Raw genomic sequence first — 12,614 nt, forward strand, 5'->3', positions numbered from 1 at the left:
ACCTGTCCATGACACCAATCAAACACACTTGTTCATAACACCAGTCAAACACACCTGTCCTTGACACCAATCAAACACACCTGTCCATGACACCAGTCAAACACACCTGTCCATGACACCAATCAAACACACCTGTCCATAACACCAGTCAAACACACCTGTCCATGACACCAGTCAAACCACCTGTCCATGACACCAATCAAACACACCTGTCCATGACACCAATCAAACACACCTGTCCATAACACCAGTCAAACACACCTGTCATCATTCTGTATACACGCACACAACTGAGCATGCACACACACACATTAATTAATTCTCACACACAGAGGCACTCATACTCTCACTCACACACACACAGTCTTGTACAGCTAACCTTGTGGGGACACACAATTCAGTCCCATTCAAAATCCTATTTTCCCTAACCCTAACCCTGAACCTAACTCTAACACTAACCTTAACCCCATAACCTAACCTTAACCCTAGCTCCTAACTCAAACCCTACATCTAATTCTAACCCTAACACTAATTCTAACCTTAACATTAAACCCCATAGAAACGAACAAAATGTCCTCAGTTGGTCAAATTTTTGTTTGTTTGCTATTCTTGTGGGGATTTTTGGTCCCCACAAGTATAGTTCACACACACACAGAGACAACCATACTCTCTCTCACACACACACACACACACACACACACACACACACACACACACACACACACACACACACACACACACACACACACACACACTCATTCACCAATAAAATTAGATTTGATTTGACATTCAAACTCACACACACACACATTCCCTCACACACACACACACACACACACACACACACACACACACACACACACACACACACACACACACACACACACATTCATTCATTCATTCTCACACACACACACACACACACATACACAGCAAATGACTTCAGGGGATAGAGGATGCACACTTAATCTGAATCAATCAACAGATCAATCAACATTTAGAGGTCACAGACATATACCAATATCATACTGCAATGTCATGCCATGGCACTGTTGAAAAACATGGGGATTTCTATGGGAATATTCCTTCTGATTCTGCCTATGTGTTCATATAGGTTACCAACTGACCCCAGTTGTATTGCCACTGACCATGCAGGGTATGAGCAGAATCTGCCCCTATGCAACTCCAGTGTCCCAATTTCCTTGTGGCCCCTGACAGCATGATAGAGGCTGGGCCAGCAGCACTCATTGACGCAATTAGTGACAGTTTTTTTTTACCTAGTTTGTTTGTTCCATTGTTAATTAGCCACACCTCATTTAACACTAGAGGCCACCTTCTCCTTCTGTCAAAACAGCCCTTTGCAACAGACATATCTAGACTGGAAAAGAAGACTTCTCAATCCCAGTCACAAATGTTAGGAGCATTTAAACAGTTCTCTGTCCGTACAATTGAGAAATAAAGTGATCTTACTCTTATTACTCGCTTTTCCCTCTCTCTTTCTCCCTACAGAGCACTACCACCTGAACAATTCAGCCTTCTATCCAGGAATGCCTCACCCCCACAGCAACCTCAGTGGACTGGGCCTCAACAAGTACACCTCCCTCAGGGCTGTGGGTAAGGCCACACACACAAAGACATGCACAAACATATGGACACACTAACGTGCACACACAAACATCCAATGTACATACCAGGACAAGCTGATCATAATCCAGACTGGTACCGTAACCTTTCAAACCAGCCCAGGGTTTTCCAGCTGGCATCTGAGGCGAATTGAGTTCCCCTCATGGCAGAGAGATATCATGAATGAAAGCAGATATACTACACGCAATACAGTCACAGGCCAGAAAGATGAGGTCCAAGCCATATACAGGTCATACAGTCTCAGGCCTTTACTAGAAAGATGAGGTCCAAGCCATATACAGGTCATACAGTCACAGGCCTTTACCAGAAAGATGAGGTCCAAGCCATATACAGGTCATACAGTCACAGGCCTTTACCAGAAAGATGAGGTCCAAGCCATATACAGGTCATAAAGTCACAGGCCTTTACCAGAAAGATGAGGTCCAAGCCATATACAGGTCATACAGTCACAGGCCTTTACTAGAAAGATGAGGTCCAAGCCATATACAGGTCATACAGTCTCAGGCCTTTACTAGAAAGATGAGGTCCAAGCCATATAGGTCAAGGTCATACGAACAACCACGTTCAAGTTAGTTACTGTAGAGTAGGAACTGAAGTGATGTTATGGTACAGATTGGCAGATCATAAACTTAGAACAAAGAAATAAAGTTGCACATTCACTGTCATTTTTATTTTGTGACTGAAGCAACGTTATGGCAGTGTGACTGAAGCAACATGTGACTGAAGCACCGTTATGGCAGTGTGACTGAAGCAACGTTATGGCAGTGTGACTGAAGCAACATGTGACTGAAGCAACGTTATGGCAACGTTATGGCAGTGTGACTGAAGCAACGTTATGGCAGTGTGACTGAAGCAACATGTGACTGAAGCACCGTTATGGCAGTGTGACTGAAGCAACGTTATGGCAACGTTATGGCAGTGTGACTGAAGCAATGTTATGGCAGTGTGACTGAAGCAACGTTATGGCAGTGTGACTGAAGCAACGTTATGGTAGTGTGACTGAAGCAACGTTATGGCAGTGTGACTGAAGCAACGTTATGGCAGTGTGACTGAAGCAATGTTATGGCAGTGTGACTGAAGCACCGTTATGGCAGTGTGACTGAAGCAACGTTATGGCAGTGTGACTGAAGCAACGTTATGGCAGTGTGACTGAAGCAACGTTATGGCAGTGTGACTGAAGCAACGTTATGGCAACGTTAGGCAGTGTGACTGAAGCACCGTTATGGCAGTGTGACTGAAGCAACGTTATGGCAGTGTGACTGAAGCAACGTTATGGCAGTGTGACTGAAGCAACGTTATGGCAGTGTGACTGAAGCAATGTTATGGCAATGTTATGGCAGTGTGACTGAAGCAACGTTATGGCAGTGTGACTGAAGCAACGTTATGGCAGTGTGACTGAAGCAACATGTGACTGAAGCACCGTTATGGCAGTGTGACTGAAGCACCGTTATGGCAGTGTGACTGAAAAAACGTTATGGCAGTGTGACTGAAGCACCGTTATGGCAGTGTGTGACTGAAGCAACGTTATGGCAGTGTGACTGAAGCAACATGTGACTAAAGCATCGTTATGGCAGTGTGACTGAAGCAACGTTATGGCAGTGTGACTGAAGCAACATGTGACTGAAGCACCGTTATGGCAGTGTGACTGAAGCAACGTTATGGCAACGTTATGGCCGTGTGACTGAAGCAACGTTATGGCAGTGTGACTGAAGCACCGTTATGGCAGTGTGACTGAAAAAACGTTATGGCAGTGTGACTGAAAAAACGTTATGGCAGTGTGACTGAAGCACCGTTATGGCAGTGTGACTGAAGCAACTTTATGGCAGTGTGACTGAAAAAACGTTATGGCAGTGTGACTGAAGCAACGTTATGGCAGTGTGACTGAAGCAACGTTATGGCAGTGTGACTGAAGCACCGTTATGGCAGTGTGACTGAAGCAACATTTTGGCAGTGTTTTGGGACAGAACACACCATCCACACTGACAGACTGAAGTGAAACCTAGCCACAGAAAAGGACAGGAACCTCTGTCACTCCACAGTCTACTTTTCAGGGATAGAGGGATGATTCACTGAGCAGAGTGGAATTGAAAGTATTCCAAACCCAAAATGCACTCTGAGTTCCTCTCAGAAGCATTCACTCCAATTCACTGTCATAGATGTCTCTCAGCGGCTCTAATGAGCATCCAGGCATCACACACATCGCCTGGCAGACAACGCTGGCAGACAACGCTGATCCGACCTGACAGAGACCTGGAGATGACACACACACTCACACACATGCATACGCTTATAGACACACACACACACACACACACACACATATATGCGCATACAGTACCAGTCAGAAGTTTGGACACCTACTCAAGGGATTGTCTTTATTTTATGATTTTCCACAATGTAGAATAATAGTGAAGACATCAAAACTATGAAATAACACATATGGAATCATGTAGTCACCAAAAAAGTGTTTGACAAATCAAATATAGTTTATATTTGAGATTCTTCGAAGTAGCCACCCTTTGCCTTGATGACCGCTTTGCACACTCTTGGCATTCTCTCAAACAGCTTCATGGAGGTAGTCACCTGGAATGCATTTCAATTAACAGGTGTGCCTTGTTAAAAGTTAATTTGTGGAATTTCTTTCCTTCTTAATGTGTTTGACCCAATCAGTTGTGTTGTGACAAGGTCGGGGTGGTATACAGAAGATAGCCCTATTTGGTAAAGGACCAAGTCCATATAATGGCAAGAACAGCTCAAATAAGCAAAGAGAAACGACAGTCCATCATTATTTTAAGACATGAAGGTCAGTCAATAAAGAACATTTCAAGAACTCTGAAAGTTTCTTCAAGCGCAGTCACAAAAACCATCAAGCGCTATGATGAAACTGGCTCTCATGAGGAACGCCACAGGAAAGGAAGACCCAGAGTTATCACTGCTGCAGAGGATAAGTTCATTAGAGTTACCAGCCTCAGAAATTTCAGCCCAAATAAATGCTTCACAGAGTTTAAGTAACATACACATCTCAACATCAACTGTTCAGAGAAGACTGCGTGAATCAGTCCTTCATGGTTGAATTGCTGCAAAGAAACCACTACTAAAGGACACCAATAATAAGAAGAGACTTGCTTGGGCCAAGAAACACGAGTAATGGACATTAGACCTGTGGAAATCTGTCCTTTGATTTTTATTTCCAACCGCCATGTCTTTGTGAGACGCAGAGTAGATGAACGTATGATCTCCACCGTGAAGCATGGTGGGAACCATGGTGAAGCTGACTCCACACTCCAAGACTGCTTCCATCACGTGGACTGGGAGATGTTTCGTATTGCGTCAGATAACAACATTGACGAATACGCTGATTCGGTGTGCGAGTTCATTAGAACGTGCGTTGAAGATGTCGTTCCCATAGCAACGATTAAAACATTCCCTAACCAGAAACCGTGGATTGATGGCAGCATTCGTGTGAAACTGAAAGCGCGAACCACTGCTTTTAATCAGGGCAAGGTGTCTGGTAACATGACCGAATACAAACAGTGCAGCTATTCCCTCCGCAAGGCTATCGAACAAGCTAAGCGCCAGTACAGAGACAAAGTAGAATCTCAATTCAACGGCTCAGACACAAGAGGCATGTGGCAGGGTCTACAGTCAATCACGGACTACAGGAAGAAATCCAGCCCAGTCACGGACCAGGATGTCTTGCTCCCAGGCAGACTAAATAACTTTTTTGCCCGCTTTGAGGACAATACAGTGCCACTGACACGGCCTGCAACGAAAACATGCGGTCTCTCCTTCACTGCAGCCGAGGTGAGTAAGACATTTAAACGTGTTAACCCTCGCAAGGCTGCAGGCCCAGACGGCATCCCCAGCCGCGCCCTCAGAGCATGCGCAGACCAGCTGGCCGGTGTGTTTACGGACATATTCAATCAATCCCTATACCAGTCTGCTGTTCCCACATGCTTCAAGAGGGCCACCATTGTTCCTGTTCCCAAGAAAGCTAAGGTAACTGAGCTAAACGACTACCGCCCCGTAGCACTCACATCCGTCATCATGAAGTGCTTTGAGAGACTAGTCAAGGACCATATCACCTCCACCCTACCTGACACCCTAGACCCACTCCAATTTGCTTACCGCCCAAATAGGTCCACAGACGATGCAATCTCAACCACACTGCACACTGCCCTAACCCATCTGGACAACAGGAATACCTATGTGAGAATGCTGTTCATCGACTACAGCTCGGCATTCAACACCATAGTACCCTCCAAGCTCGTCATCAAGCTTGAGACCCTGGGTCTCGACCCCGCCCTGTGCAACTGGGTACTGGACTTCCTGACGGGCCGCCCCCAGATGGTGAGGGTAGGCAACAACATCTCCTCCCCGCTGATCCTCAACACTGGGGCCCCACAAGGGTGCGTTCTGAGCCCTCTCCTGTACTCCCTGTTCACCCACGACTGCGTGGCCACGCACGCCTCCAACTCAATCATCAAGTTTGCGGACGACACAACAGTGGTAGGCTTGATTACCAACAACGACGAGACGGCCTACAGGGAGGAGGTGAGGGCCCTCGGAGTGTGGTGTCAGGAAAATAACCTCACACTCAACGTCAACACAACTAAGGAGATGATTGTGGACTTCAGGAAACAGCAGAGGGAACACCCCCCTATCCACATCGATGGAACAGTAGTGGAGAGGGTAGCAAGTTTTAAGTTCCTCGGCATACACATCGCAGACAAACTGAATTGGTCCACTCACACAGACAGCATCGTGAAGAAGGCGCAGCAGCGCCTCTTCAACCTCAGGAGGCTGAAGAAATTCGGCTTGTCACCAAAAGCACTCACAAACTTCTACAGATGCACAATCGAGAGCATCCTGGCGGGCTGTATCACCGCCTGGTACGGCAACTGCACCGCCCTCAACCGTAAGGCTCTCCAGAGGGTAGTGAGGTCTGCACAACGCATCACCGGGGGCAAACTACCTGCCCTCCAGGACACCTACACCACCCGATGTCACAGGAAGGCCATAAAGATCATCAAGGACATCAACCACCCGAGCCACTGCCTGTTCACCCCGCTATCATCCAGAAGGCGAGGTCAGTACAGGTGCATCAAAGCTGGGACCGAGAGACTGAAAAACAGCTTCTATCTCAAGGCCATCAGACTGTTAAACAGTGAGTGGCTGCTGCCAACACACTGACACTGACTCAACTCCAGCCACTTTAATAATGGGAATTGATGGGAAATGATGTAAATATATCACTAGCCACTTTAAACAATGCTACCTTATATAATGTTACTTACCCTACATTATTCATCTCATATGCATACGTATATACTGTACTCTATATCATCGACTGTATCCTTATGTAATACATGTATCACTAGCCACTTTAAACTATGTGTCACGTTCTGACCTCTATTTCCGTTGTTTAGTATTTATTTAGTATGGTCAGGGTGTGAGTTGGGTGGGCAGTCTATGTTTGTTTTTCTATGTTTGGGGCATTTCTATGTTTTCGGCCTAGTATGGTTCTCAATCAGAGGCAGGTGTCATTAGTTGTCTCTGATTGAGAATCATACTTAGGTAGCCTGGGTTTCACTGTGTGTTTGTGGGTGATTGTTCCTGTCACTGTGTTTGTTGTCACAGGATAGGCCGTATCGGTTTTCACGTTCCGTTTGTTGTTTTGTAGAGTTAAGTTATTTAATGTATCGTTCAGTTTCCATTAATTAAAGAACATGAGTAACCACCACGCTGCTTTTTGGTCCGCTTCTCCTTCTACAGACGAACGTCGTTACACTATGCCACTTTGTTTACATACTCATCTCATTTGTACATACTGTACTCAATACCATCTACTGTATCTTGCCTATGCTGCTCTGTACCATCACTCATTCATATATCCTTATGTACATATTCTTTATCCCCTTACACTGTGTACAAGACAGTAGTTTTGGAATTGTTAGTTAGATTACTTGTTATTACTGCATTGTCGGAACTAGAAGCACAAGCATTTCGCTACACTCGCATTAACATCTGCTAACCATGTGTATGTGACAAATAAAATTTGATTTGATTTGATTTGACACTATCTGTGGTTTATTTAGAATTCAAGGCACACTTAACCAGCATGGCTTCAGGGATACACCATCCCATTTGGTTTGGACTTAGTGGGACTATCATTTGTTTTTCAACAGGACAATAAGACAATGACCCAACACACCTCCAGGCTGTATAAGGGCTATTTGACCAAGAAGGAGAGTGATGGAGTGCTGCATCAGATGACCTGGCCTCCACAATGGTTTTTATTTAACTAGGCAAGTCAATTAAGAACAAATTCTTATTTACAATGACGGCCTAGGAACAGTGGGTTAACTGCCTAGTTCAGGGACAGAATGACAGATTTTTACCTTGTCAGCTCCGGGATTCGATCGAGCAACCTTTCGGTTACTGGCCCAACGCTCTAACCACTAGGCTACCTGCTGCACCCACAATCACCCAACTCAACCCAATTGAGATGGTTTGGGATGAGTTGGACCGCAGTGAAGGAAAACTAGCTAACAAGTGCACGGCATATGTGGAAACACCCTCAAGACTGTTGAAAAAGCATTCCATTTGAAGCTGGTTGAGAGAATTCCAAGAGTGTGCAAAGCTGTCACCAAAACAAAGGGTGGCTACTTTGAAGAATCTCAAATATAAAATATATTTTGATTTGTTTAACACTTTTTTGGTTACTACATGATTCCATATGTGTTGTTTCATAGTTTTGATGTCTTCAGTACCATTCTACAATAAAAATAAAGAAAAAACGTTGAATTAAATGGAATTGACCCCAACTATGGTGCTTCATTCGAAAGTGAAAGCTACAATCATCTGTGTGAAAGCAATATTATGACTCAAACCCACAGCGCTCTCTCTCTCACTCTCTCTCTCTCTCTGCAGCAGACACTGCCTCTGGGGGCTACTATAAGAGCTACCCTTTGATGGACTTCTCCCAGTACCAGGCAGGACCTTCAGCCTTCCAGCCCATCTCCCTGCACCCCAAAGACAAGTCCTACCTACACCAAGACCACCACCAGCTCTCCTCCCAGCACAACCTCCACGCCCCCCTCTCCATCTCCCAGAGCCACCTGGAGAGGTCCTGTTTGCCCAAGACCACCAGCCACCCCCTGTTCACCAGCTCAGCCTTCAAAGCCTGTGACACCAGTGGACGCCACGTCCAGAGGCAGACCTCCCACCCTGGGCACATCTCGGCCCACCGGCATGCCTACTCCACCAGGAGACAGCACAGTGTAGAGAATTTCCCGGAGCTGTTCAACCACCCTGTGCCGTACAGCCACCCATCCTCCTACCACCACACCAGGCATAAGAGCTACTCCACCAACAGCAAGACGGAGGTCACTGTCTGAGCATGGAACTCTGAGTTCCCCTGTGCAGACAAAAACATAGAAACAGATACAAATATGTGCAACGATGCCTAAACATCGCCACTTTAGTACAATAACTCAACCACAGACATCATTACGACATTGATAAGGCAAGAGAAACACTGTCGCTCTCTGAACACCTCTGAGCCTCAGAACACTTTCGGTCTCTATGTCCACCACAACTCTGTGTGGCTCTAAACCTTTCGCTAACTAGCTACATCTCTCCATGCATTACTCTGTGGTCTTGTTCTTCCTCCTATATCCTCTAATTCCCACTCCCACAACAATGCCCCAGCCCCCCTCCTCCACCCATAAAAGCAACGTGTTCAGGCCATTAGAGGGATGATAGCACCCCAGGGCCACATTAATTCAACAGGGACAATGCCATTGTCACGTCAGCTCCAATCAGCCTCTGCTCCAGCGCTAGACAGAGAGAGAGAGGGAGGGAGAGAGCAAGGTATGGAGAGAGAGAGGGAGATCACTCTAAGGATCTTCAGAGAAAAGCCGGATGAAGGGAAAGGACAAAGAACATTTGGGGGGGGGGTCTGGAGACTGTCTAGCCTGGATGCCAGTCTGTTTCTTCGCTCTTGCCAGCTCCTTATGGAATTGTCATGGCTTGACAATGATAGTGGAGTAGGCAAAAGTATAAACCGATCTGGGACCAGGCTAGAGAATATTTCTGAGCGCAGGTCATATGTGAAATCAGTGGAAGCAATTCACTGCGGCTTCTTGCACCCCAGAGTGGCGGAGGTATTTCTGTGTATTCTCCCTGATGAACGGACAGTAAAAAGGCACGGACTACAGCTCTAGAGGTGTTACGAGACTATTTAAATAGCATGGGAAGCGCCCCATTCTACAAGTGGTGCATATTGGTTGTCCAGAACAATGATTAACCACTGAAGGACAGCACTAAGAAGAATAGAGAAACATAACTGCAGTTAAACAGTAGGATACTTTTATTAGGGCATGAGATACAGGTGCAACTAGGACTAAATGCCACATAACAGGCCTGGTAAAAGAAATACCTCTAGTCAGTGGCAGTAGTTCTAAAACCAAGACGATGGGATGGAAATGTGTACTTAGGATCAACGAAGCCAAATCGATACTACTTCCTCTTGGAAGGTGGGAGTTGAGCACAAACAAACTTCAGATGAATCCATTTCCGGAAGTGGTCATTTATATATTTATTTTAATTGAACCTTTATTTTACTAGGCAAGTCAGTTAAGAACAAATTCTTATTTACAATGACGGCCTACCCCCTAGTCATGATGATGATGCACTACAACCTCCTACCTCGCACATCCCTCCCCCTCATCTTCTCTCTATTCCTCATCATATTCTCTCTATTCCTCCTCATCTTCTCTCTATTCATCATATTCTCTCTATTCCTCATCTTCTCTGTCCACCTCATCTTCTCTCTATTCCTCGTCTCACCTCCTTATCTTCTCTCGATTCCTCCTCTCTGTAAGGTGTGCATGTTGGTGGCAGGGAAGTCAGGTGCAGGAGAACGAACTTGGTATAAACGGAGTCATTTAATAAGAACTCACAAACAAACTCCAAAAACCAAAATATACCAAAAGAATTATAATAAAATGGGTACAAAACCTGTTGTGCACCAACACATACTAGCACTAACATACAATCAAACAATCTCCAACAAGGACATGAGGGTTAAATACACAACATATAATTAATGGGATTGGAACCAGGTGTGAAGGAAGACAAGACAAAACCAATGGAAAATGAAAAATGAATCAGTGATGGCTAGAAGATCGGCAACAACGACCGCCGAACATCACCCGAACAAGGAGAGGGACCGACTTCGGTAGAAGTCGTGACACTCTCCACTTCCTCATCTTCTATCCATTCTTCCTCTCTCCCTCCTCCTCTTCTCTCAAATCCTCATATTCTCTCTATTCCTCCGCTCCACCTCATCTTCTCTCTCCACCTTCTCATCTTCTCTAATCCTCCTCTCCACCGCCTCATCTTCTCTCTATCCCTCCTCATATGATCTATTCCTACTCTCCACCTCCTCACATTCTCTCTATTCCTCCTCTCCACCTTCTCATCTTCTCTCTATTTCTACTCTCCACCTCATATTCTCCCTATTCATCCTCTAACCCTCCTCATCTTCTATATTTCTCCCCCAACCTCATCTTCTCTTTTCCTCCCCTCCCCTCCACCTCCTCATCTTCTCTCTATTCCTCCTCATCTTCTCTCTATTCCTCCTCTCCACCTCCTCATTTTCTCTATTCCTCATATCCACTTCCTGATCCTATATCTATTCCTCTTCTCCCCCTCCTCATCTTCTCTCTATTCCTCCTCATCTCTCTCTATTCCTCATTTCCACCTCCTCATCTTCTCCCTATTCCTCATATCCACTTCCTGATCCTATATCTATTCCTCTTCTCCACCTCCTCATCTTCTCTCTCCACCTCCTCATTATCTCTATTCCTCATATTAATCTTCTCTCTATGACAGGCATGCGTACTACAAAGACCAACGTCTAGCGCCATGGCGGATGAGATAGCAAAAGCTCAGGTTGCCCAGCCCGGCGGTGATACAGTCTTCGGCAAAATCATTCGCAAGGAGATTCCTGCAAAAATATTATTTGAAGATGACAAGATGACCTCCTCCACCTCCTCATCTTCCCTATTCCTCCTCTCAACCTCCTCATCCTCTCTCCATTCCACCTCTCCCCCTCCTCATCTTCTCCATATTCCTCCTCTCCACCTCCTCATCTTCCCTTTATCCCTCATCATCTTCTCTATTCCCCCTCAGCTTCTCTCTATTCCTCTTCTCCACCTCCTCATCTTCTCCCAATTCCTCCTCATCTTCTCTCTCCACCTCCTCATCGTCTCTATTCCCCATCACCTTCTCTCTATTCCTCCTCATCTTCTCTCTATTCCACCTAACCACCTCCTCATCTTCTCTAATCCTCTCCACCTCCTCATCCTCTCTCCATTCCTCCTCTCCCCCTCCTCATCTTCTATCTATTCCTCCTCTCCACCTAACTCATCTTCTCTCTATCACTCCTCATCGTCACTATTCCTCCTCACATTCTCTCTATTCCTCCTCTCCACCTTCTCAACTTCTCTCTATTTCTACTCTCCACCTCATATTCTCCCTATTCATCCTCTAACCCTCCTCATCTTCTATATTCCTCCCCCAACCTCATCTTCTCTTTTCCTCCCCTGCCCTCCACCTCCTCATCTTCTCTCTATTCCTCCTCATCTTCTCTCTATTCCTCCTCTCATCCTCCTCATCCTCTCTAGTCCTCCTTATCTCTCTCTATTCCTCATTTCCATCTCCTCATCTTCTCCCTATTCCTCATATCCACTTCCTGATCCTATATCTATTCCTCTTCTCCCCCTCCTCATCTTCTCTCTATTCCTCCTCATCTCTCTCTATTCCTCATTTCCACCTCCTCATCTTCTCCCTATTCCTCATATCCATTTCCTGATCCTATATCTATTCCTCTTCTCCACCTCCTGATCTTCTCTCTCCACCTCCTCATTATCTCTATTTCTCATATTCATCTTCTCTCTATG

General features: G+C 45.6%; 1 protein-coding gene across 1 annotated transcript in view; it reads left to right on the forward strand.

The window, feature by feature from the left end:
- The window catches only part of LOC139381188 (protein shisa-9B-like), a 30,023-nt gene extending 20,949 nt beyond the window's left edge, over positions 1 to 9,074 (forward strand). The window contains exons 4-5 of the mRNA XM_071124614.1: positions 1,510 to 1,614; positions 8,578 to 9,074. Of these exons, the coding sequence (XP_070980715.1) occupies positions 1,510 to 1,614; positions 8,578 to 9,044 (572 nt within the window). The 3' untranslated portion in view covers positions 9,045 to 9,074. The remainder of the gene's footprint in view (positions 1 to 1,509; positions 1,615 to 8,577) is intronic.
- Positions 9,075 to 12,614: the final 3,540 nt, after the last annotated feature.

The sequence above is a fragment of the Oncorhynchus clarkii genome, chromosome 23 (genome assembly GCF_045791955.1).
Source record: "Oncorhynchus clarkii lewisi isolate Uvic-CL-2024 chromosome 23, UVic_Ocla_1.0, whole genome shotgun sequence".
NCBI classification, from domain to species: Eukaryota; Metazoa; Chordata; class Actinopteri; order Salmoniformes; family Salmonidae; genus Oncorhynchus; species Oncorhynchus clarkii.